The 27,320-nt window shown below is 43.3% G+C and overlaps 1 protein-coding gene across 1 annotated transcript in view; it reads right to left on the reverse strand.

Annotated features, from left to right (window-relative positions):
* Positions 1-27,320, reverse strand: part of Cbp80 (Nuclear cap-binding protein subunit 1) — a 52,535-nt gene that overhangs the window by 6,026 nt on the left and 19,189 nt on the right. Inside the window, exons 9-21 of the mRNA XM_084594313.1 lie at positions 26,003-26,072; positions 22,506-22,721; positions 20,485-20,582; positions 19,894-19,957; positions 18,218-18,328; positions 16,179-16,243; positions 15,277-15,414; positions 12,903-13,006; positions 12,331-12,453; positions 10,800-10,899; positions 10,595-10,688; positions 7,624-7,727; positions 6,826-6,928 (exon numbers count right to left, since the gene is read on the reverse strand). Coding sequence (XP_084450439.1) covers positions 6,826-6,928; positions 7,624-7,727; positions 10,595-10,688; positions 10,800-10,899; positions 12,331-12,453; positions 12,903-13,006; positions 15,277-15,414; positions 16,179-16,243; positions 18,218-18,328; positions 19,894-19,957; positions 20,485-20,582; positions 22,506-22,721; positions 26,003-26,072 — 1,390 coding nt within the window. The remainder of the gene's footprint in view (positions 1-6,825; positions 6,929-7,623; positions 7,728-10,594; positions 10,689-10,799; positions 10,900-12,330; positions 12,454-12,902; positions 13,007-15,276; positions 15,415-16,178; positions 16,244-18,217; positions 18,329-19,893; positions 19,958-20,484; positions 20,583-22,505; positions 22,722-26,002; positions 26,073-27,320) is intronic.

The raw sequence follows: 27,320 nt of genomic DNA on the forward strand, positions 1-27,320 counted from the left end.
GTCGATATTGTCGACCATAAACCCTGACTGCTCATTGGAGGGTCAAATTCTAAAGTTAAAGCTCAGCTACTTTGGTCATCTGATGAGAAGAGAGGAGTCGCTGGAGAAAGATTTGATGTTGGGAAAGGTTGAGGGTCGCCGGAGAAGGGGTAGGCAGCGAACACGATGGTTAGATGGCATTCTCGAGGCATTGCAGATGAAGCTATGTGATGTTAAGAAGATAGTGAGAGACCGGAAAGCGTGGCGTGACATGGTCCATAGGGTCACGAAGAGTCGGACACGACTGAACGCCTGAACTGAACTGAACTGAAGGGAAGCGCACCGCTAACAATGGCATCGACGCTTCCAGCGTCCATAACTTAGAAAACAAGAAAATTTAAAAAAAAAAAAGGGCCTTGTTGCGCACTGTGGTACCTCTATCCAGGAATTATGGTAATGATTTTGACGTCAACACACTTGAGTAATTCTCCAAACCTGGTAAAAACAACTATGTGACCCGTTGTGATACACTCCTGCAACTTGAGAGCCAACCTGCATAGTTCTATGAAAGTAGTTTATCAAATGTTCACACTATGAGCCTGACCTGGATATTTTATTAACCCTTTAAGGGTTTATGATGAGAGCGATCGCCGCCTTTTTGCTTATGATGAGCTGAGCTCGTCATTGGTGTTGGGTGATAATCTAAGTGGCTTTTGACGAGCCTAACTCGTCCAATGGTGCTTTCTTATTTAAAACATAAATGGCAGCATGTGTTCTGCGTTTTGTGCATTTACTGAAATATAGTTTGCACACAAGATAGCACAAGGTGTGTCCTGTGTTTCCTACACCACGGCCTTTGCGCAGTGCCATGCTTTGAGCACTATCACACAGATGGCAATCTAAGCTAGTTTGATGTGAACTATATCTTTATATCTTTTTTCTACATTTTCTCTGACATTTATTTACTTTATGTCACACCTAAACATGGCCACATATGGTGTACTACTGGGGGCCACAATGAATAGTAAATAAAACGTTAATAGCTGCTGTATATTTTTTCGCAATTATTTTCTTATTTTAAACGTGTTGTCCAAGCACTTGAGGTCAAAAAAATAAATTGACAAGTTTGGAACAGATTTTTGTATTAGAGCTCTTAAAGGGTTAAAGAGGTAAAGACACCAAAATACAAGTTTGTGCAAAGCTTGTCACACACTTACTTTGTGTTTGAAGACCATCACAGTAAAGCGTTAAGACTCAAGGGAGGTGTAGAAAATAACTGAATCCTTTTTTTGAAGTTTGTGAAAATGCTCGGCCCCGCATTCTGAACCCATTGCTGGCACACTGACTATGACGTAGGTTCATTGAAAAAACTATAATCAAGTATCTGTGATATCATTGCACAGTTTTCTGACGTAAGAGACGATGCTGCTGGTTGGCTCGTTTCGGCTCTTCTATTGCACCCATACGTATACCAGCGTGGCAGCGTTCCAACAGTTTTAAAGCACGGACTGCACAACCGCTCACTGTAGACACAGTTATGCTTGATGGCAGTAGTCACTAAAATTTATGAACGCTGCTGCTGACGGTGCGGCAATGGTCGGCGCCACAGCAGTGAGGCACTGTATAGCACTCCTTGGCTTTGCGCCAGGAAAGACAGATGTTATCAGGACCCCTTCTATACTCGTGCAACAGTAGTAAGCATTCTGCAACGGGGTCTCCCGCGTGCATGCCTAGCGACGAACTATGCTGCTGTTTGCCTACTCGTTGCTAAGCCTAGTCGGTCTCTCTGGACGGCACTTCGGAACGGGTTAGCGACTCAATGCTGTAATTAAAGCTAATCTTCCATCACCGCTTTACTATAGGAAGCCTACCTCAGAATAAAATTAGCTCAATAAAATGTGTGTGTGCCGACTGTCCTAAATCGGCTTAATTTGCTCTCCACAAGTAGTGCCGATGACTGTTCCGGGTCGCTTGCAGCAATGCTCGGAGCACCGGGTCACACCGGCGCTTCGTAGTGATTGTATGTGCGCACTGCGATGTAAGCAATTGTCGATTTCAGTTCACTGTTCCTAAAACTATACTCGATGGCCATTTTTGTTCGCTAAAATTTGTGAAGTTTTTCTCAACAAACACCAGATTCGCACACATGACATCGGCCCTCAAAACAGCGCACGGAAGCGATGCCTCGATCAGTGCAATTCAAATTATACACTCGCGAGCATTCACACATGCTCCTTCATAGTCAAAGACTCTTCTGCTTTTTCATTTTTCCCAGCCGTTCGAATAGCGTAGGAATTTGGCCGAAATTGTAGCGAAGTGAGCAGCAGACATCGACACTGCTGCAAGCAACAAGTTGTCGGAGAGTGAGTTGACAACAGCTGTTCGCAGGCGACGTCATGTTTCCGAATAGCTTGTGTTGGTGCGGCATGACAGGATCGCCAAAATGACGCAAACATCACATCATGTTTGCGGTCAAGAGTGCAGCTGATCAATTGTTTCCACAGTGTGGCTCTGCCATGAGAGCATAAGAGGGAGTCACACTGCAAATAGAGCATATGACGCGCCTACTCGTTGACGTCAAGGGTTTCCGGTCCAAGTGACATTTCAATGTTGTGTGTCTTATTTTTTGACGTCAAGTAGAAACCTGGCAACTATGAACCGAAACTGCTGCATACTAATAATACGATAATGAATTATATAATGTGATTTAGTCATTTTAACACCGTACTCTATGCTTACAGAATCACTATGCACTATTTACAACGCAAAAGTACAGCACGAAAATTTGGTGTCCTTACCCTTTGAGGTATGTTCATTAAAAAAAAAAAAAAAAAAAAAGAGGTTGGTGCCCAGAATCAATTTTTAACCTGGTGTGGCTGCTTAGGACCACTCAGACTTTTTAGTTTTTTTTCGTTCCATATTTAAATGAATTTCTTAGGACAAGACAATTCCGTTTTTTTTTTTTCCTTCCCAAAATATTGTGCCTGGAATTGGTGATAAGCAACTCATATTTCGTTAATGCAAGTATGTAATAAAAATTTTAGCAAGAAATTTTGGAAAAGGGGCTTTGTTTTGCCCAAGTTACCTATCCAGGAATGATTATAACGAATTTCACTGTGCCATCACATTTTGCAAATTCTCTAGGTCTGTCCTAAGAGACTTATGCAAACCATCTTGATATACTACTTCTCTAACTTGAGAGCCAGTGAAGCTCAGCTCCACAAAACTTGGTAATTTTTTAAATGTTTGTGCTACAAGGTTACCGTGAAAAATTTGATTCAAATATCTCAAGAAATAAGGAAGTTGCTGCTCAAGAACTGACCTGATATAAAAATGCCTTTTCATTCAGCAATATTTAAGATATTTTTGTTTAAATAATTAGGTAAAAGTCACATTGCCTTTTCATTCCACAATTTTAGAGCACGTTTAACAAGTTTGGGTAGATGCGGCAATTGACCCTTGACATTGCAGTTACAACACGTCCTTGCCTCGCCGTTTAGACAGTGTGACTATCACGTGGCCTCATGCATGCCACGTGATTACCAGTAATTCTACCATCGACGTGTGCCCTGAACAGAGGTGTCTCACCATCTGTTTTTTGCTCAAGGTCATTCAGAGCCAGCGCGGCGAAATTGGAAGTTGCACCCCAAGTAATAGAGCTTACTCACAAATGATGTTTACTTCAGCACAACAGCAGACACTGTATGCCGCGACTTTTTATTTGTACTGGTGCGGCTTTTACGGAACAAGATATAGCACAAAGAGTTTCTTTTTAATTATGTGACAAGAGCATGTCTGACAAGGCGCATGCTTGATGTTTGCCTTTATGAGACACTGTTTTTTCCCAATAAACACAGTTGCAAGTTCAGTGCCGTGTGTCTTTTCCTTCTTCTTCGTTCCATGTCTTCGCGCTGTTTTATATGAAAATGCATAACCAATTCGCCCAAACTGCCGTTCTACTACTTTTCATTACAACGATATTTCAAAATAGCGAACAATTTTTTGCACGGGATTCGTTATATCGAGATTTGACTGTATTATATTATTATGACTGGCCTAGTCCTGACAAGAAATAGCTATATCCAGCCTAGCTTGTGGACAGGCCCAAGCCCGAGCTTTTGGGTTGAAGTTGTGCAGTGCTCTAGCGGCAATACCTCGAGATCCACATACAGGACGTTAAAGCTAAGATGGACTGAGGTTGAAAAAAAGCCTCCCACTCGATATCAAGTGTTGCTGGAAGCTGTGTAGAGCACCCACTGGTATTCTTTTGTTCTGCGAACTTTAACAATTAGTCAACATTAACAAGTTAAGCTCCATGAAAACAGTCCAGCCCAGGTGCTTTCAATGAGGCAGCCTTAGCGCAGTCTTTTTTATTCGGCAAAAATGCAAGGCCACAAAATTTTGATATATATAATGTCACAGCAGGATCTGTGCACCTTTATTAGTCGCGATTACAGTGCTCTCACCTGCAATGCGGTAAAATGCTGCACTGCTCACGACAAAGCTTTACTTTGCTACTGGTCATGGAACAAGTGCCAAGGACTGCTGATAATGCATTTTTCTGGCCCATCGGGAACAGCCCTGAATCCACTTAATTGCAACCTCGATTCAATACAATTGAAAACCTAATTTTATTAATTTTTTTCCCACCAATGTTATTTCTGATGATGAAATGTCAGTATTCAAATGAAATATACCTGGTGTCTCTATGTTGTCATAAGTTCCACACAGATAATCTTGGCTTATTTGGAAGCATTAGCCTTTCATTTGCAGAAAATTAATGCGCACCTAACCATATTCAGAACACTGCTTACAGAATGAAATATGACACTGCCATAAAAAAAAAAAAGTAACAGGGCAGGAGTAAATTTTTCGTTAGTTGTTGCTGTACTCCAGGGGTGCACAAAAGAAAGGTTGCTTAATAGTTCTGGCCTGGCTAGACAGTTTTGCAGGGTTAAAAGCAATAGTGTGGGGCTTATCAAGTGAGTGCTTTTTAGAGGCCAGTTCAGCTTTGACTCAATCCTAACTCCGCGCCCTGCTCCCAGACACGCTCCCCCCCCCCCCCCCCCCCCCCCCCCCCCCCATCCACTGGTCTCAAGGGGTCTCCGACATTTCCATGGCTGAGAACCACTGCTGTACCAGTCTTAAAAGACAATGTTTTGCTTTGTGTTTTCTGTTGATGCAGCCTGCATGTAATTCAAGGCTCATTTTATATTTATATGCCTCCCCTCCCACCTTTCCCAATGTATGCCTGCCAGCACAGTATGCAGGCAGGCATATGAATAAACACATTAAGGCGAAAAAATTCAATGGCTCATACTGTCGTCCATTCGCAGAGGGTGTCACATCTTTGGCAGTGACCCAAAAAATGGCCATAAACATTTACCAACTATCAGTTACTAGTTACTAGACTAACCACAACACTTCTAAAGCTAATTATATAGCAATAATTAGGTACTAATTAACATACCCTGTAAGCACTAACTGGGTACTAATTATTACTAATAAGGTAATAGGTAACACTAATTAGTTCCCACTGATAAGTCAGCACTAATTGGGTACTAATTAATATTATTAGTTACTAATTAACATTCATTACCACCAAAATTGTACAGTAGCAATGTATATATAGTACGACGTGCGGTCGCACGCATGAGAGTTGTGCATGAGAGGTGTTCTTGTCTATCGTTCCTGCCATCTGCAATCCCACACTTGACAGGTGGATGGAATGAATGGAATATAGGAGCGTCCCCTTTGAGATGGGGTTGTAGCAGTTGCTATCAAGCTCATTATTCCCCCTATACCTTATATATTGTTTTAGATTGGTTAACTATACCATCATTCTATTTATTGAATTTTTGTTTCTACATTAATAACATGATGTCACTTTTCTGCTTTTAAGCCACCAATCTTCCAATCGTTTTTTGCTAGCTTCCACCGTAGGTTCATTCACCCGGCCACTTCAGGAAGAGTGACTGCAGAGCTTCAGGAAGAGTGACTGCGCCTGCATCGACTTTCAAATGGATACCATTACTTTCGAGTATAATATGGTTAGTTGTTTCTGTGGATTTACCACATACTGCACATGTGTCATCTCCATTGTTAAATTTCTTTTTGTAGCTGCGTGTTCTAAGGCACCCTGATCTAGCTTCAAAAAGTAGGGCACTGCCTCTTGAGTTATCAAAGAAAGCTTCCTTCCTGATCTGCCTTTTCCACTTTCGTTATAGTTCCACACTCTGCTTCTTTTCCATCGAATTTATCCAATTTTTACATTCTGTGTTTTTCACCTGTTGCTTGACGCTCTTTATTTCTTCGTCCTTGTGACCAGCATGATTACTGGTTAGTTTTCTAGTTGTTTACCTCTATAGTGAGTCAGCGCTTTTTAGGTATAGGTATTTAAATACTTTAGCTTTAACGTCACGCGACCGTCCAAACTCGCATTTGCTGGAGAAAGTATGACCGATACTGCGTCTTTCCTTTCCTGCAAAATTATATGTACCACTGCAACGGACACCGATAAGAGGCAAACAATGAGAGGCAAATTATAGGAGGCTTTCACCATTCTCTTCTTAAGAGATATCCAAGAGACCCTCTAATTTTTTAGCACATCTGGCTATTACAGGCTACCATTCTTTCGTGACCACGTAGGAGAGGAGATATAAGACCAACAAGGCATTAAAGAAAAGGGAATAATAATTTTTATGTGTCAAACGTAATGCCCATGCCTCAAGGTAACTGAAGACACAGAAGATGTAATGTAAGTTTCTAGGTGAAATAAATAAGTTATACGAATCTTGCGGCAGCTTGAGCTAGCGCAGCAACATCAATTAACGTCGCAAGACTAACCTTGCTGAGCTTGCTTTTGGCATCCTCTAGTTCATACTCCAATTTCCTGACATGCTTGATCATCTTTCGAATCGTGAGGTGAAGGATTTCCCACACGTAGGGCCTAAAAGAGGAGATAAAAAAGAACACAGCATGTAAAAACACTCAGTGCATACCCACCTCAATAACGGAAATAAGTAAATATCCCAGAAAAAAGCCTAATGTTATTAGTAAACTTGGATGCTGACAATGAACCAGCATTGCTACAAGCGAGCTGCAACTGACTGTCTAACCCTGCCTTTCCCTAACTAAGCAGGAAATGAACTGGATGTTTACTGTACAATGACTTCAAACAGCAGGTTATAAGTGACAGGCTTGCAGAATGCTTGCATCTGAAGCAACTCGTTCATTCGTACTGCGTGAAGCTACACTGCACAGAAGGGCGAACTAAATCTTACATTGACGTGAACTGCCACAAGAGTTTCACTAGAACTAATATTGAAATTTGCTGTGAAAAAAAAAAAAAAAGAAAGAAAAACAAACTTGCATCTCTTGCACATTAAACTGTTTTCTTTAGTGAAAAAAAAAAAAAAGAAGAATGCACCGCAGCAAATGTTCGCTTTTTCAGCAATACAAGCAGGAGTCAAATCAGCAATACATTTGCAAAGCGAAGAAGTGCACTACCAGGGTCATTTTGCCACATTAAGCTTATGCGTGTCTAATTGTATCGTTACTTGGAAGCATAGGCATCATATACACAGCCGGGTTGCATCATCTAAAATTGCAATAAGCTGTGGAAAGAGCAAAAAGCCAAATTACCTCATAAACTCGGGTGCAAGATCTTTGGAGAAAACCCAGTTCGCCACTGCAGAACACTCGACTATTTGAGTCTTCAAGTATTTGTCCACAAGTCCAATCATCATCTAAAACAAAAAGGTGCCAGTCAGTCTTGACACCCATTGACAGCAACACTTCTTGACAAAGCTTTATGGGGCACAATAGTCATAAAAAGAATTTATGTCAACCCAATCAAAGCAAGAAGTCAACAGATGCTTCCCTTGATCTTCTCACTCCCCTAACCTTTTCTCTAAATACAGTAAATTTTGTTAATTCAAACTGCATGGAGACGGTCATGCAGTTACAATTAAAGCTAAAGCTAACAAAAGTGAAACGAAACGTTAAACTGATTGGGAAGCAGCTCGAACTTAGGAGAAAGGTTAGCCTTCTCTTCGCCTCTGCAAGACGTAGTTTCAGTGTGTCCTAACCTGTGCAGTGGAGTCATAGTGCGGTCATTAAGGATGTGTGACTAACTACGAGCATAGCTACATCTGAAAGACGTGGTTTCAGTGTGTCCTACCTGTGCAGTGGAGAATCATAGTGCGGTCATTAAGGATGTGCGACAAACTGCGAGCATAGCCACAATGCTGAAAAATCAAGGAGCATACAACCATCTTGTGACAGCCACTTTGTGATCAAATCAGTCACGCAACCTTTGCGACCATTTAGGTTGCAAAGTGAATATCATCAGGACAGTCGCATGATGTATGGCGCCTGCATTTCACAGTGTTCCAACTCTGACCATGGTTCTCAAACTACTTCGATAATCGACTAGTGTCAATAATAGGCAATGATTTCAGCTTTTTCTTGAAGTGTTTTGGCAAGGTAATGGGCCTTTTTTCCAGTATAGTGCGCCATTCTAGCGGCAGCCAGAAGCACCTACGGATTTGCCTCATGGAAAAATAATTAACTAGGAATGACCATTATAAATCCCTTCACAACAGCCTTTTTGGGCTTATTTTAGGAAGCAGTTAAGAATGAATTGATTGCACTATGTTGTCGGCCCTGTGCTTGAAAACTGAGAACCAGATCACATGCTCTCGTTTGAAACCAGTACATTTTGGAGACTATATGTGTATCTTCGTGGACATGGACCACTTTATGGTACCAATGTATTGATGCATAGTCCATCACCCCATTAACCAAGAAGATTCCATTCATGGAAGAGAAAATGTCTGCCATTCAACAGTAAACCCCCTGTGGAAAAACAGTGGCAAAAAGGTTACATGCGCGCACAGAAATGTTACTGAACAAAGGCCTATTACCACAGACACGCATTGCTAAAACGCTACACTGTGGTACAACATTAGGCTCACATCTGGGTGATCACTGCAATCAATCACACGAAACAATGCGAAGGGCACTGGAAAACCTGAGATAGAGACATGCAGTAAACATCACCAAAAGCTTCCATTTGTTCGTTTCGCACATGCCGTGGTTTGGCGGGCGTCGCCGCCAAGCGTTGCTCACTTGTCAATACCCCTAGGTCACATAGGGGTTACAGTCGTGTCCACTTATAACAATACCGGCTTTAACAATATATCCATTACAACAACGAAAACCTGATGTACCGTCCACTTTTGTATGTTTTCTATGGTAAAATAACCCGCTTACTACAATGCCCCTTTGCCACATTATCGGTTATAATAATGAAGTCTGGCTCCTGAGTTCTCGTGCCAAAAGGTAGTGGAATGCGAAAACGTTGAAAAGAAAAAAAAAAAAAAAAAAAAAAAATTCTAGCTGCTGCACCCTCCCCGATGCACGCTCATACAATAGAACCTGTTTTCTGGCCTTCTCCGCATTGTAAGCCACACACGCCTTTCTCCCACTGCCCTTCCACCCCTCAGAACATAAATGAACTGTGCCCATAGCTCTGAGCTGCGCCACCCACCGAAATACAAATGGACTTCGCCAACGCTCCGGCAGCGCTGATCCGCTGATCTGCTCACTCACCTGCTCGCCCCTCATTTTGCGCAGTCCTGTAAACAGATTTGATTGTTTGTGCAAGTTGATTGTGTTGAAGTCGTTCCTGGCCACGCGGTTTCTTCGTCTCGTCTCAATCGCTGCCAACATAAGATGGCTGATCCATCCGCTGATTACCGGACGACGTTGCCGGTGAAAAGAAAGCGCACGGCTATCGATTTGGAGACTAAGTGCAGTATCGTGAAGGAGTACGCACTATCGCAACCGACGGTGTCGACGATCATCCGCTCCGCTGAGAAGTTAGACAAAGAAAAGTCCTCGCCCTGACAGTGGGCGCAAACGCGTTCGACAAGGTGCCTGACGACGACAGTGACGGCGACGACAGCGACGATGACGCGGTAGGGCAGGCTGTCTCAACGTTGTTCTCGCAAGAGGCCCTGCAGTTGATTCAGTCCCTCTGGGGCTTTGTTTTCGCGAGGAACCTTCCGCTGCACTACGTGGTGTACCTAGATGCCACGGAGAAGGATGTCGACATGCTTCGCGTGAGGCAAGCAAGGTTAACGGACATGGGGTTTTCTCGTGCAAGCCAGTGAGATGTACGTGGTGAGATGCTTGTGGCGATTTCACCTCAGGGGACTGCGTGCCCCTATCTCCTCTGCTTTTAAATAAAAGTTTCGTCTCTCTCTCTCTCTCTTCACCCCAGCGTTACTTCGGAATTTCTCAAGCTGAGGGGCAGCCACGGCAACCTTCTCGTATTTTTTACAAGACCCCTTTCGGGAGCACCAAAACGATGTCTCGGCGGAGCTCGCATGTCACTTGCCGTTCGTGACCCCTCTCTGCAGTTGTTATGCTTTTTTTCGTGCCAAATGTTTATAACAATTATCGGTTATAACAATGAAAATTTCGTGGTACTTGAATATTGTTACAAGTGGATTTGACTGTATTTATTTTCAGAGACGTACACATTTAGAGCATATTTCAGCATGAGGCATATGTTTCTAGTGCAAAGAGCAAAAAGATGAACACAAACCTGCTGATGGTTGTGCCAGAGGTCGTAAGTACTGCGCAGGATACATATTTGGGCTTCCTCTGTGGATGCTAATGTCTTGAACGCATAGTGGAATCTATGCAACAGAAAAATGATATACACGAGGTGTAAATTGACATGGAACTTTAAAATGCCTCTTTAGGGAAAAGATGAACGTAAGAAAAGGAAGCTGAAGAGCAATGCTTACTTGGCAATGCCAGCAAAGGAGTGCGAGAAAGACTTGCTTGCGATGAATAGCAGGGTCTCCACAAAAACTTGAATCTTGAGAGGATTATGTGCAGGTTCCACTGCAATCGCAATATGGAAATCACAGCATGGAATTTGTCCAGGTACGGCAAGAAGCATTCAAATAGCCCTGTCAAACAATTCATTAAAGAGGTATTCAGTCACTGTTCTTTGCCCCTTCACATGGGTGGTTCTAATTAAACCTGACAGGTACTAGGCACACGAATCTCACTAACCGGCCTTACAACACGGTTCAATTCAGCGGTCACTAAAAAGCTCTTAAGGCATCAAACGCAATCACAGATGAAACAAGAATAATGTGGAGCTTCAGCTGTATCTTTCTGAATGAAAAACTGAAACAATATACCATATTTACACAATTGTAAGTAGACCCCTTTTTTAAAATTCGAAAATCCAAAGTGTGTGTGCGTGTGTGCGTGCGGGGGGGGGGGGGGGGGGGGGGGGGTCGACTTACAATGGAAACCAAAGCATGGCACTGTTAATAAGAGCAAGTAAAAACCACACCACGGAGGCTACGGCGAATTTGTTTGCTCTACGGCTAGTGCAACATACAGTTACTGTGCGTGCTTCTAGAGAAAAATTTTCTTTTTGCTTTTTTAACTTTTACTGCACAGCACAAACTGCACCTGCAGGAGTGTCAATAGTTTACAGAAGAGCCGCTATTCGAATCGCGGCGACGCTCGAGACGCTCGATGAACCAGGCGTAGACAGCCTTATCAAGCTCCTCGTATGTTGGCTGAGTCACCTTCTTGTGCTGAGCTGAAGTGCCAGACGCAAGTGCCTTGGCGTGCTTTCTGCCAAGAAATGTGTTGTGGACTGTAATGGAACGAAACGAGGGACGCGCTAACAGCTGATGCCTTTTTTTTTTTTTTTTTTGCCCAGATTCATAGGCACAAATCGGGGCTGGGTGGGTTCATTATGCGAGTGAGGTCGTTATACGACTAAATACGAAACATTTACAGTAATACAAATGGTTATTGTCAGTTTTCTCAAGGCTATTTGATAATTCGAACTTTTTCCCCAGTCCTGTGAAGTTCGAATTACCAAGCTTTTACTGTATGATCTAGAAAAATGTGTCAAAAGCTAGAGAAACCAAAATCAACTCCTTTAAAGCAAAAGCTATCCAACTACAATGAAGTCTGTCCCAGCTCCTTACATTTATAGACAGTTCACACTAAGGTTTCGTCTCTTCTAAGTGAGCTTTAGGTCTGAACCATAAGTGAGACTAAACTAAAGAAATCTGTATCACGACAGGTGCTATGACAACACGAATGAAAAAAAGCACCAATAGAATGATTGCCTGTGAAAGTTAAATTTATCCTTTCTTTAGAGCATTCTAGCAGGCACTCTTATCTTTGAACACAGACGTCGCCACTGTACCTTGCAACATGCAAGACTTTGTGAGTAAGGCTTCACAACAAGCAGCCTGTACAGCTCTGGGTATTTTCTGACACTCAGTGGGGGCAACTTACTGCCATCGTCCTCTTGAAGAGGGTTGGGCAACTCGGAGAGCACTTCGAGGGCCTCCTCTGGAGTGCACTTGCTGCGGATGCAGCTGCTCAGGCGAGCTGCCACTGCTGCTCCCGGTAAGCCGTCTGCGTTGCCACACAAAGCGCAAGAATCGAATCGATGAAGGATGTGCCAGACACACGAATTTGGCAATGGGCCTCATTAAAGCAGCATTTTTCATGCATTTCATTTCGTCAGCACTCCCTGCCAGCTTTGAATGTGACAAGATTAACAGGACACTGTGGCACTACCGCTACCTTACTTAAGTATAATCATACGAAGCTAGTATGTTCATTTTGAAGGGCTACTGTCAGCATGAAAATAGAAAAAATCGCAGGTCGCCAAATCATAGAGTCAAGACGCTCTCCCCCCATTGTCAACAGTACAACAAGTGTTTGCACGTTGATGGCTATAAGCTGATAATTCTACATCCCATGAGGCTCATGCTTGTGCCCCTTTCAGCACACACTAGTAGCATGCTCGTAAAAGTCTGGAAGTGGCGTTTTTGCTATGGCATATTGAGACTGACAATCACCTGCTCCTTCCTTGTCGTAGCGGTAGTCGGGAACTGGCTTTGCAGGCAAGAAGGGGGCGAATGAAGGCGGTACAAGTTCCACCACACGCTGGTGATAGGACAACCTGGCATTGGATGAAACAAAATGCGCACGAATTTTGGACACCAAAACGATGCAGCGCATATCGCAGTATGCGGACATGCCCGTACGTGGATCACCACGTGGTTGTTGTCTATGACCGCTAAATAGTGCATAACTGATTCTTCTTTCCTCGGCAGTTTTGGTTTTCGTCTCAGAAGCCGAGATGGCTGTGACGTCACAATCAAGTCTAGGTCACCCGGGACATAAAAAAAACAGCAATATAATGGCTCTCCCCTTTTTACTATTCTTGTTCACGCGGTAGTTCTTGCAAGTAAGCCAACAAATGGACACAAAAATATTTCTTCAAGACTGAATGCAACGTGACAAAGACGAGGAGAGCCCTATAGCTGTCGCATTGCAATTCCGATCTTAGTCTCGTCAAGTTTTTTATGCTGTTCCCTGTCTCTGATGCTCCGGTCTCACAAAGCAGTACAGTTTAATCTGCCTCTTTTTAGCCCAAATACTGACACAACTGCTGAGAACTTTACCAGATGACATGATTTCACTTTTTTTGGTCGCAAAGTGCATATATTTGCACATGCTGTAATGCTTAGCAAACGCAACGTAATGAATGCATAATAAATATTTACCATTCAGTAATTTTTGTGGCTAGGTTGGTTAGGTTGGTTTAGGGGGTTTAACATCCTAAAGCAACATCTGCGAACTCGATAGGATTACAAAGGTTAAAAGTGTTAAATATTCCTTCAATAGCACAGACTGTCTCATTTCAGTGTGATTTCCAATATATTGGGCAAAGTAAAAATTTTCTGAGATCACTGCAGAACCTGCACTGGAGAAATGTGTAAGTCTCAGCTTTGCTGTGTTGTCTGCGAGATGTGTCAGCGGGATTCTGCGAGTGAGATAGTACTGCGCCAAATTTCTTTTTCTGTAAACGAATTATAGAACGCCGGTGAACTCTGATGCATTCAACAGATCACTGGTTGTGTTCCACAAGGGGCACGTGATGTACCATGTGCAGCAGCAATGCTCAGGTTTTCGCATTTCTGCACTGCAGAATCTGCAGTGCTCTCAGAAGTTTTCAGGCTGCAGTTGGTTGATTACCTCTCTTTACATACTTTCTAACCATTCCCGCCCATTTGTGCAAGCAAATCACGCTCTTTTCCCCTCGCTCACATTCAAACATGTCAAATTTCCCGCCCCCAGAAGTTGGACCTACGCCAATAGAAATCGAGTACCATGTGACCCTCTTTGGACATTGACATTACTCCTCCCGGCTATTTTGACGTCTGATCGACTTAATTGGCTCATATTAATTAACTAATTAACCCACATGCGCCTTCCGATTTCCCATGCGAGATTATGTGATGCTCTATCTGATGCAGCCATTCTTTTTCTTATAAACTAATTCGTACGAACATAATCGTGCAGATAAAACTTGTGATGACACAAAACTGCAAACATAGCCATACAATGCTTATATACATTAAAAACTATATAAAGGAATAAGGTAAGCCTACGTGCAGTCAAAGTTTTTACTGCTGTGCGTTTGCTTTATTATTGTTGATAAAAAAAATCAAAATTACGCTCTGAAAGTATGCAAAAATACTACAATCAGTACTTGTTTCTCCAGCAGGTGCCTCAACGTCACCACGGCACTAAATGCAGCCATTTTGCAACTCATTTTCTGGACTATTTTGTAAAAAATTTGAAGTATGCACCTATATACCCCAGCTTAAAACAAAATGCACTTCAGAATTCAGCAAATCAAGTTAGATATCTGTGCTAAGTTTCGATACATTTGACAAATAAATTATAAAAATAGTTTCCTTTTGCAGCATTTCACAAAATAGACATGAAATGAGCGAGGAACTATTGAGGCAGCTGTTTTCGGTCCCCACTTACTCGATGTTTCGGCGATTCGCGCATTTCAGCCAGTCTTCAGAAATCAGAATTACAGCTGACTGCCAGTAAAATTTAAACATGAGTGGACAACAAATTTGTTTAAAATATGTACAGTTCAAATTAAGAGGAGCATTTTCAATACACCTGACGCTGGTGCAACCAAAAGGTCAGTTTCCATAAAGTGCAAGTTCAAATTAAGTGAGTGCCAACCTTCTGCTGAGGCCTTCTCAACAATATCTGACCGAGAAAGTCGAAGCTGATGCACACCTCAGCCTGTGCCCTCATCATGAAAGACGACACAATACAAAGCACACACATGAACAAAGTATCCTCTCATTCGAAGTTGGGTTCCTCAAGACGCTGGAATTAACGAGTCTTCAAATTCCTTGCCTCAGGCAACGATGCAGAGCTTGTCTCAAAAACACAGCTCTGGGGTGAAGAGGGTCCAGAGAGACGGCGTCAGCCCAGTCATCCCACGTCCACCGAAACTGGAAGTTGCTCAAATGATAGGCAAACCAGCTGCAGAACCTGATGGATGAGGTTATGGGGAGAATAAACACACCCTTGTACTCTATCAGGTAAATGCTGTGCTACAGCATGCGTGTATGATGAGACTTTACTAAAAAATAAGGTTTCCTGATCCATATTACTTAGGGCTAATGGGCACGTGCACACATTAGTGCGTGCTCCTGCCTTCTGCATCATCCTTAACTCTTAAGTATCTGCTGCTTTGTTACAAGGTTTCAGAAATTTCTAATGCGGCTGGTCCATGTAACATGGCCAATATTACTAGTCAAGGATTGACTGCAAACCTAGACTCAATTAAAATGTAAAGGATGGTGGTAACCGGCATAAATTGCAAAAATGAGCACACATTACCCGAACAAAAAAATAAAATGCCCGAATTCGTGGGCAACACGAGAAGCACAGTACAGAGCAAAGCACACACAATGCCAGTTTGTTTACTGCTGCCTTACCATGTTTAATTAGTTATCAATAAACACACACACACACACATATATATATATATATATATATATATATATATTGTATATATATATATATTGTATATATATATGCTTCATACTCCTTAACTGCATTTTTTTTTTATTTCGATGTTTCCCCAGCAGTACCACTGCATCACCCTCAACAGCTATTCATAGAAAGCACTGCTATCATTTGCTATCATTCTAAATCTCGTTATGTTTAAAGTATATTACATGCTATGCTCGTTCATAGTAAAAAGAGAAGCCTGTAAAAGCAGGCCTGGAAAGCATGCAAAGCTGGCTCACCTGTCTAAGCAGTCAGTATTCATTGTGTCCAACTGCTCATAAAGAAGCTCAACAGCCTGTGCGAGCTGAATGCCAATACTGTCAAGTGAGCATAAAACTTCACAGTGGAAAAGGTACAGGGAACACATATACATAAAACCTCAATGATTCAAACTTGTTTATTTCGAAATTCCGCATATCTTAAAGAACTTATGGGGTCCCATGATTTCTAATGTACATCTGACCAGATAACTCGAAGCAGCAGCCTTGCATCAACCCAGTTAATAAAAGATTTTCTTCTTCTTTTTATGGGATTTTAACGTCTCGAAGCGACTAAGGCTATGAGAGACGCCATAGTGGAGGGCTACAGAGTAATTTCAACCACCTGGGGTTCTTTAACGCACACCGACATAACACAGCACACGGGCACTTAGCTTTTCGCCTCCATCGAAAAACAGTTGCCGAGGCTAGGATTCGTCCCGCATCCTTGGACACAGAAGTCGAGCGCCCTAACCACTGCGCCACCACGGTGGGCACTAAATCAAATCAAAGATTTGGGGTGCTACACAAGAATGTCCGATCCTAATTCACAAACCAACGAAGGGATGGCCTATAGGAGTACAAAGTGATGCCGATGCTTGATAAGTCGTAGTGCCCCAGCCCAAGAACTAGCAGCATAAAGGAACTGGTACAGCTTGCGAACTAGTACAAAGGTGCAACCCCTGCAGAGGTAAAGAGGTGCCTCACTGCAAAACACAGCCGTGGATACCGGCTGCAAAGTAACATGTTCTCGGTGTTTCATCAAGGCATGGCTGGACTGGAGACAACAATGCGTGCATTTGTCATTCTCCTGCTGCCTGACCGTGGTCAAGACAGTGTACAGCAGAGGCAGTGACATCGAAGCACCTCCCACCCATAGCAGCGACCCTGCATGTCCTTTGACGTGACCATTCTTGCTCTGTGCCCGCGGCGGGTTGAGTTTGTACCACGTCTTTCAATGGCATGCCAAGGCTACAGGCTTAGGTCACCAGCATCTAGATTATTTTCTTTTCTTTAATACTGCTGTGTAAAGCTGCCTTCCTTCAGAAAAGCCAAGAGCCAAAATTTGGTCACTCTATTTGCAGTCATAAAGTAGCTTTGGCCAAAAGCTGGGTAGTATGTGCACTAAGGTGATTCCTTTTCCCAGCAAGATACACGCATGAGGCTGCATTAAAAAGGGTAGTCAATTTGTATGCAAATTGGCTATGCCATAAAAAATTGGAGTTGTGTGCTGTTTGCTCAGCCTGGCTGGCTGGCAGTTGCTGCTTTGGAAAAATGGTAGGCAGTGCATGAGCAACTCCCAGTAATAATCATGAGAATGTGCGTGCACCACAGAAACGGAAACTAAGCAGCTGTGCAGACTTTCCACAAGCCATTCGAGTTTCCACATGGAAGGAAGGGTGAAACACTGTTTCGCTTTTGATCTCTGTTGTCAACACAATGTGTTTGTAACTTGTCGCTTAAGTTGCGTGCATGCTGCGATGCCATCCTGCAGGAAATAAAAAAATACAGCAAGTGCCATGTTTGCGCGGCACGTTCTCGCAATGAAGTTTTTTCCTCCTGAACTCGATTTTATTGCTGTGTTCAGCTAATTCAATCATTTTTCGTAGTCCAGACAGCTTCGAATTAATGTGCTTTTACTATCATCCTTCTAAAGATATGAGGCTGGTGGCTCCAGCGATGCAATGAAAAGATAGTGACTGCACCAAGCAGCGCAAATGTTTTTCAAGCAACTTTACTGCCTATCGAAGGAACAGGTCATGTCATGACCTGTACATGTCAAATGAAGCAGGCGATCAGACTGCCAAAAAACGAGGGCTGGATAAAATCTGAGTGAACAGTATGCACTTATCTGGTCTTGTCTAACTCACACCGGCTCACCAGTGTGTAAGCCCAGCTTGGGCAAGCAATCCCACGGTACCGAAAGTGGACCTTTCCCGTAGCCTCCTAAGCTGCTGTAATAAAACCCACTTTAGATTTAGTGAGTAGATATAAAACTGTGATTTGTGCCAGAAGGATACGACTTGGGGCATAGTGCTTGGCTGCAGTTTGCACAACTCCAACAGCAGCGAACCATAGCAGATCTCCAAGTGCCTGGAGGTGGGAAGCCGTAGTAACTCTCCAAAGATCACCTGCAACATGGCAACAAAGAAGAGGCAGCTACACTTTGTTTTTGAGCTCAAAAAATTCCAGGCAACAGAAGTTTTTTTTCCTCTGTGTAATTCGCGACCTCCCCACAGGGCAGCATGCATCTTTGAGTGCCCTGTATAGCATCAATCACTAATCCGCATTTCACACTCTAAACAGGGCACGCACACACCCTTAGTGTCGACAGTTCGAAATGATTTGTGTGGAATCGCATTAGGAGACATTGAGAGAGCACAGTGGGTTAGGGAACGAAGACAATTCGATGTTCTAGTTGGTATCAAGAAGAAGAAATCGGCATGGGCAGGGCCTGTAAGGCAGGTAAATGCAGATAACCAATGGTCCCTTAGGGTAACACAGTAGATTCCAAGGGAGGTCAAATGTATGTAGCAGGAGACAGCAGAGTCAGATGGGCAGATAAGATTAGGAAGCTTATGGGGATGAGCTGGTCGCAGCCAGCAGGTTGCAAGAAAATTGCACCAGAGCTGCTAATGTGCATTGAAACATTGGCACTGATCCAGCGTAGGACATGATGAGGACATCACCATAACTATCACTTATCACTGTCATCAGAGAGCTTTCCCACAGCTCGGTAGCTCTGAAGTTTCGACCGTCTGTAGTAAACTTTTGCTCTTTCCCTTGTTCCATTCCCACTACTGACAATTTGCTGGCTGACCAGTGCTATCGCAGTGATTTGGACCCATCTCAATGCAGTGTCATAAATTGGGTGCATTGCTTAGCGCTTCTCAGGTGATGTCAGTCACCAGCACGTGGCACAGTGGTGTGAACTGTCTGTGACGGTCTCTTTGCACAAATTTTACAGAAGGAAAGCAAAAACTGCCACTTTTTGCACGCTTAGAAACAAATGGCAGTTGACACTTCTCTCGTGTGGTCAAATGCGACAATGTTTTCCATACCACAGGCAAAGTGCCATGCAATGCAAATAGTGCAGATGAAGAATCTGAAGAAAGACTCCAGAGCGCTGAGGTCTCCCTTCAATCTGGTCCTGCAATTCTCACGCTCTGAGCGACCCAATAAGGTAGGATATATCCATGTCTTCACGGCCGCACACACGCTTTGTGGGTTGTCGGCATGGTTGATGCTAGGTAGAAAATGTTTTTTGAGGAGGCTGTTCCCAAACGTAGGCTATGGATGTGCGTTTCCGGACATGCCTCACAAGATAATCGAATGTTACAATGGACAGGTGAACTTCTATATTTTGGCTCAGACTCCATCTCTCCGATCATTTTAATATGCATGGACATAAAAAATCACCAAGATGCCCTTCCCGAGTGCTGAAGGCAACCACTGAGAGAAATGGTGTGCCGTCACCTCGCAGCTACCTCTTCCCCAGGGTTTCCCGGAGATGTGTCAGCTGAGAACGGGAAAAATGTATTAAGCGGGATTGTATCAACGAAATTTTACTGCTGTCCCTAGTTCACATCGAAGTGCATCAATACCTGTGAACAGTCTTGAAATGTGATGTGCTGGCCTTACAAAGCGTTTTATGATGACAGCTACCGTAGCGACACAAATTTCCTTTCTCACTCACCTCGACGATCATGTACTCCAGTGGCACCTTGAGCTTGCCTGGGAAGCTCAGGAGCTGTGCAGCACTAAAGGAAGAAGACAGCGATGGCAAAATTTGTAAGGTGAACTGCTCGAACTTGGGAGAGCAAAGAGAACACGGTAAGTCAAAAGATAACCTGCATTCAAACAGAGGGCACAACATACACGTTCTTTGCCTCGCAGGCAGCACCATGGTCAGCGTGACATGAATATGTGTATTTACTCGCTTAATTTATTTACATTTGCTTGAGTGATTTCAGTATGGTTTGCAGTGAGCAGTGCTCGTCCAACACATATTCATGTTTTTCATGACAAGTGGCAGTATTTGTATCGAAAGACCATTTTGGCTCAAATTACGCTAAATAAGTAAATAAAACATCCATTGGGGGTCAAGACGAACATGCCAGAGCCTTGTAAATCCTTTCAGCCTATTCAAACAGTCAAAAATTTGTGCTTCTGCAAGAGCATGTGGCCACTACTATTATTAAATCTAGATTGAGACAAGCTTTAGTTGCAGGCATTCTCAACACAAACACTGTCTGTCAGTAGGCAGGAAAGGAAAAGGTCAGCTCACCAGACTTTGCGGTCAGCATAGTTGCGGTCAAGAATTTGCCGCAGCTGTTCTTCGGCCAAGAAGCGCTCAATTGAGTGGGAGCCAGGTAATAATGAGCCCTGAAAATTGATTGATTGGGAAGAGAGTGATTTCCAGGGTTAAAAACAAAAACCAAATATGCTATTCAGCTTTCCTTTATTTCGAGAACTGCTGCCAGCCCAGAATCCCATGTCCTGGCAGAATAAAATTGTGGGGTTTAACATCCTGAAGGGTGAACCACGAGGGCCTGCACAGCGGAGGGCTCTCGAATAATTTAGACCACCCAGGGCTCTTTAACCAGAATCATCGAATATATTAGAAAAATAAAATAGCACGATCTAAAGGCATATGCTAATAGTAAATGCTCAATTTGAAGTGAATATTTATCCTTTCAAAAAGTTTAAAAATTAAGTGCACACACATATTTTTAACTGGAGCAAAAAATTTGTGACTGTGAATGAATGAATTACAATCGAGGACTTATTTTTAACACTTGCTAGGGGCTGCAAAAATGTCCAAAATATCAAATTCAATGTAAAAAAGTCACTTCGCATAAACTTCTCATAGCCGCTATTGTGGAGGGACGGGTAAACAGTTTTGTGCCCATTCTGATGCTGGACTGTCTCGCCGTGCAGTGTTTACACAGACGATGGCGGCAATCAGTATTCGACGGCTGTACAGTCGGTACATTGTGGACTTAGACAAAGTACAGGCGTGAAAGCGAGCTTGCCACTGCAGATTTGCTGAACTGCTGCATTTTGAGAATGCTTCCCTGCAGTTCTCGCAGACTGTGCAGTGAAGCATCCTCAAAATGCAACAGGGCCGTCTTTTAAGAGGCACCACTGCTACTGCGTCGCAACGTGAAAAGGGTCGCAGATGCCCTCAGGACTTCTGAAAGCATCTTTTGACATTCTCACGCAGTGCAGAGCACTTAATGAAATCTAGAGGTATCCCCGCTGTCGCGCATTTTTGATCTCAAATGTATAGCTAACACTATTCAGAGCGCTAAAAATTACTGTGACGCGAATGGTTTTTGGCACTTTTTTTTAGGGCCACTCGATAATTCAAACATTTATCCTGTTCCCTCAAAAGCAAAATTTCAAAAATTTTTCTGTATTCGAGAGGAAAGAACTCGGCACAAGTGAGCTCTGTGAACGATGCCTAAAAACAGGGAATGAGTTTGCAACAGTGCATGCACGCTTAACAAGCCAACGGAGAATATTAGCTTCTCTCCTAAAAGACTTCTTTCTAGCTTGATGTTTTTTATTTGACTGCATTTTTGTCACCCTTGACATCTCAATTAATGATTTTCCACTGTACATTTTATAAAGAGGCTTGGCTCTTGGCCCAGTGCAGCAGTGGATGTGAATGAGGTTCGAAAAATCTATCGATCGGGTGCGATGCACCCAAAATTGCAAGGGCTTACATTAATTGCGGAGTGCCTAAACAGTCTGAATAATCAAATTTGTCCGGAAAATCATTGATCCGAATTTTCAGTCGGCAACTGTGCAACTGACCAAATGTACAAATTGCCTCAAGTAACACCACAACTACGACAGTCAACGGTGAAACGAATTCGCTTGCCTTGGGCACTTTGGTAGTTCCGCATTGTTTTTTTTTTTTTGTTTACCTCCGACTATCAATTTTAGGCCATATGTGCAGCCAGCACACCACAGTTCGTGCCAAAGCATGCATGTTTGTGTTTGCACCTGGGCTTTTGGCTCAATTCATCTGAACTAGTCAACACCAAACAACAATTTCCGAGGAGCAGACTGACCTCCTATGAGAAGCGTGGCCATGACATCACATTTCTGGAAAATGGCAGCACTGGCCTCCCTGTCACTCACCATGAAATCAGCATGTAATGACATATACTGTTTAGCAAGATAGTTCCAAAAACTACCTCTACACGCTGGCCAGTCAGCCCACAAATTCAAGAAATAAAACAAACTGCTATTCACCACCAATTTTCAAGTTAATTTCCCAGTCCTTTCAATCCTTACCTCGGGGCAGTCCGTGTAGTCAAAGAGGCGGAACACAACGGTCGGGAATGGGTAGGAGAAGTGTGGTTGGTGAGGCGGTGGACTCAAGCTGGGCAGGTTGTGCTGGAGGGCCTCGCACAGGACTCCGTCAAAGGCCAGGTAGGGGCGCACCAGGTGACGCTCCACCCACTTGTCAGAACGCAGCTTTGACACCTGCGCCCAAAGGCAGTCCAAGCCCTGCCCATACACAGGGATGGCGATCAGACCAGCAATAATGGGCACGTGCAAAGTACAGGCAAGTTTGTTTCATAAAAGTCTTACAGAATCAGAATCTGTTTCATAAATACAGTAACTTTGTCACAATTTATAATGCGTATAAGAAGAAAGTCCACCCAAAAAATCTTTTCCATAAAGGTGCGGACAAAAGTAAACGAAGCACATGCCACAATTGCATTCAAACATTTTTTATGCGTTACCTAATTCAAACCGGCAATTCTAGTATTTACAGCCTGGTAGGCAATGATAGTACGCTTTCCCGAAGGCAAATAAAGGTTCATTATTAAGAAAATCGTGGATGCAATTAAAACAGAATATTGTGCTCCGTTCACTTATGCCCGCACCTGTACAATGAAATTAACAGGAGCCACGAACTAGACAACAAAATATAATGAATTGGCAGTAACAGTCCAAAATGCATAAGCTGTTGCGAGTATCGATGCCGATAATTTGATTTTGATGGTGCAAAGAAAGCAGCCATTTTTGTGGTGCATGTGAGGTAGGGAGTCAAGGGCCCTTTTTACCAGGTAGTAAATTAACACAGAATTGTACGGGAGAAAAGTTAGCACAAAACAGACGAACACAAGACAGGTAGACAGGACAACGCGTTTACAGGCAACTAGTTCTTTTATTGAAGGACACACATAATATATAGGGACATCATCACACCACCTGTCAGCTACCATACATGTCAGAAGGCTATGTAGTTATCTTACGATAAAGAGATTCATGTTTAACATAAGGTGGGCTCAAACGAATAAATACGATCAATGACTCTTCAAGAAACAAAATGGCGTGCGGTGTAAAGAGCCAAAGTAACATTTTGGAAGGGATAAGAAGATAGCAGAACCCAAAGGAAAGAAAAGCCAACCCTGGAAATCCAAAAAATAACACATGTAACAACTTAAACCTTCGTCAATGATTCATGCACTCAGCACCTTGTACCACCGCAGGAGAAACAAAAAACCCTGTGATGATTGGGGCAGAGTGATATGTTTAAATGAATGAGAAGAGAAGATTCCGGATAAAAACATATTGAAAACATAAAAACCGGAACCAAACACACGTAACAACATTATATGTTCACAAATGGCTTCATCCTCTGATTACACACAGTACAGCAGCACAACCCGTACACTTGCTATTTGCTCAGGCCAAATTTTTCTTAAAACTTTTTTTCACTTTTATACAGGAAAACCTAAGAATTGTTTATGCAATTTTGGCCCTTTTCCCTAATCACAAAAGGTTCTTTCAGTTTACGGGCATCATGTTCGCGGCTTCTGTCTAAAACCACCGTCCTTCCTAGAAGGGATTTACACTGGCATAGATCACAGTCCTTGCAAGGGTTAGACTGTTGACTTTTCTTTCCTTTTGCGCCTTGAAGAAGAGACTTCACTGCTCCCGTCATAATTGACTGAGGGAAGCCTGCATTCTGAAGCCTAGCTATTTAGCTGGAAGCTTGTTTGCATAGCATGGGAGCACGACTTCACAATGGCTGCCTGTAGGGCTGATGTTGCAATAGCTCGCTTCACTGTCTTCGAGTGAGCTGATTCATAGAATAATAATTCTTTTTGGGCACGCAGGTCGTACATCCGGCACATCTTGTCACCTTCAATAGATAGCTCTAAGCCTAAAAACTGCAACTTGTAGACTTCGGGCTGCTCTTGCGTAAATTTTAATCCCGTTTATCTTGTTTACTTAAAAGAATAAAAAAAAAATACCATCTACAAACCTGAAAATTTTTGACTATTTCTTTAACTGCTCGTCCACCCTTCAATTAATCATTAGCAGAAAAATGTTGCTCAGTTGTCTCATCTACCTGTCTTGTGTTCGTCTGTTTTGGGCTAACTTTTCTCCGGTACAATCATGAGCCAACTAGCCCAGCAACAGGTTTTAATTTAGTAACTGCCACAGAAACCAAACATAAAGGCAAGGAAAAGCTCATACTCTGTAGACAACCCGTGCGGTCCCTTGCAGAACTGAGGAATATATCCTATGCCTAGACAACTCAGTTGTCTAGGAATAGCGCTGACTCAGTTGTGAGTCAGCGCTCATCTTGTGTTTCTTTGCTCTGGTGCTTGTCTTTTGCGCTATTTTTCCATCCGATATGTTCCACCAACTCGCCCGTTTGGCTACAGTGTTGAATCCTATGCCTCTTGCACACAAGGCAGATGCTCAAAACCACTAGGCCTTTTGCTATGAACTATTGTGAGTACTAAGCATATGCAAGCATATTTCAGTTATGAAGCCATCACTTCCACGTTCCAACAAAAGTAACAAATGCTGATATGCAATATATCGATCATCTTTCCCAGAGAGAAAGGAAAGTGGGATAGGTTTTGCCTGGCTCCTTGGGACAGAGGTGAGGAGGAAAATATGCGAGGGCTTTCTGCTTCTCTTTTCATTCCTATTGCACTGGAATCTACCGAACTCTCAAAATTGCTAGGCGTTCAAGATGTCAAACAATAATGGCACTTCATATTTTTCGTGCAGCTTCACCTGTGCCTACAGCTGGCTTGGGTACGCAATTCACCACGTTTGCCTGCCCGGCTACTGATGCACCTTTAGCCTAATGCATTTGCAACAGCACGTATATGCCAAGAGAATAAAAATTTTTATGTGGGTGAACCATCACGAGCTACAGTGAAAAACCTCAACATCTGGAAGCCTCCCCTCGTTAACAGCATTCTTCAGAGACATGGGTATAACATAAAAGTCTATCCTTGAGACCCAAAGAGAAGTAGGGGGAAATGGAGTAACCAGTCAACATTCACAGTTGGCAACAATGGCAACATTTGTCCACATGCAAGGCCATCATAAAATTGTCAGTGCCAGCATACTAAGGTTACATGTAAAACATATAAGACAACAAGGAACGTCAGATGAGGAAGGACCGAGCCTTTGCCCGACAGTGTAATACGACTACAGGAGGGCCACGCTACATTTTTAAATGCGCTTTTTTAAAGGAAAATCCACCCCTACCCATTAGGGGCCCAAACCCAGCTTCATCACCTAACCAGAACCGTGAGGCTGAAGTAGCCAGTAAACGGCATAGCAAGGCTGAATCTGTTATTCTTCATTTCAACTAAGTAGCACTTTGTGCTTTGGATTCCCCCTAAACATGACAGCCTAATTTTGGTGAGTGACTGTTGCCTTGATGCAGACTTTGACTTTGCAGCGCTGACAGCAAAGGCCCCAAACACAAATGCTTGCATGCGGGAAGTGTGGGACGTGCAGCTCACCTCTTCCTGGGCATGTGGAACTTCAGCTTGCCACACACGCAATGCTGGGGCATGCCTCTTCTGTCGCTTACTGCAAACAAACACACACAAGAAGATGAAGAGAGACTGGCCATTAAGAAAACAAGGACAAAGGTAAACGCACCCCCCCCCCCCCCCCGCTTCCCCTCTTTCTATATTTGCATTAGGAAGTCCAGCGCAGCTAAAGCACAGCAATATGAACACAGAAAATTCCACACATCTCTTTCCCGTGGCTGCTGCCAAATGAACGACAGCGCGGAGGTATCTATCTGCATAATCATGGGTGGTTGCGTGGTTGCTGAAGGCGGTGCTGGAGCAGATGGTGGCGTCCTGCGGTATGGTGAAATTGCAGAGGCATGAATTCAGGCTTATGACCTCGAAGTCATCGGCTACACTGATGGGTAGGCGTAACCTCCATGGTAGGAGATCGCCAAGGGCTAGAGTCTCTGGTTGGAGGTGTTCGGAGCATGGGTTGCATTACACAGCACCTGCCCCAGATGTCATGGAGTAAAGTCTCGAAGAAAGTCACAGAAGACCACAGAGCGGCAGCAAACTAGGCAGGGTCTGCGCCTCAATGTTAGAACTTCAGTTTTCAACCAGAGGCACGCGCTCACAATCAGTGCAGGGCGAAGACAAGGATTACACCATGTAAATACGTAGATTTCAAAGTGCAGGTAAGATAGTAAGGCTCTTGTTTGGCCTAAACAACAGCTGGTGGTAGAGGGGCAACAGTAAAAAGAGGAGGTGGGGCTTATTAAGCAGGCAGAATCAGGGCACACAAATGTGCATCTGAGTTCTTTTTATACTGTTTGCTTTAGTCCAACCCAATCCCCATCAAACGGAAGACAAAAATTAAAAAGAAAATGCGGCTGACAGGAACAAAAAGCCTCGGCGCTAACCTGTGCAACTTCAAGTTTGTGTTGTACTACAAGTTTCCACCAAAGCGAACTGGCTCACAAATATGCAGCAGCCAGGAAAACACAGCACCTGCGAACTTAACAGTGAGCTTCTACTGCACAAAATTAACGGCTTCAAACAATGCTACAGTGACAAGAATGCTACAGTCACAATTCATTACTCTGGGAAAAACAAGCTTTAACGATTACCAAAAAAAAGGGGGGGAAAACTGCTAGGTTAGTAAGCAGCTCGAAGTCTATTACACACAGCGCATAAGACACTGTCAGCATCAAAAGAACATAAGACAACTGACACAAAAGCACCAGATTAAAAAGGTTTTAGTGGTTAGACAGCAAAAATTAAAGCACTCGAATTTCATTTTAATGGTCTAAAGGCTACGACG

Source organism: Amblyomma maculatum, chromosome 2, assembly GCF_055883805.1.
Source record: "Amblyomma maculatum isolate TAMU_Amacu chromosome 2, ASM5588380v1, whole genome shotgun sequence".
In the NCBI taxonomy this organism is placed as follows: domain Eukaryota; kingdom Metazoa; phylum Arthropoda; class Arachnida; order Ixodida; family Ixodidae; genus Amblyomma; species Amblyomma maculatum.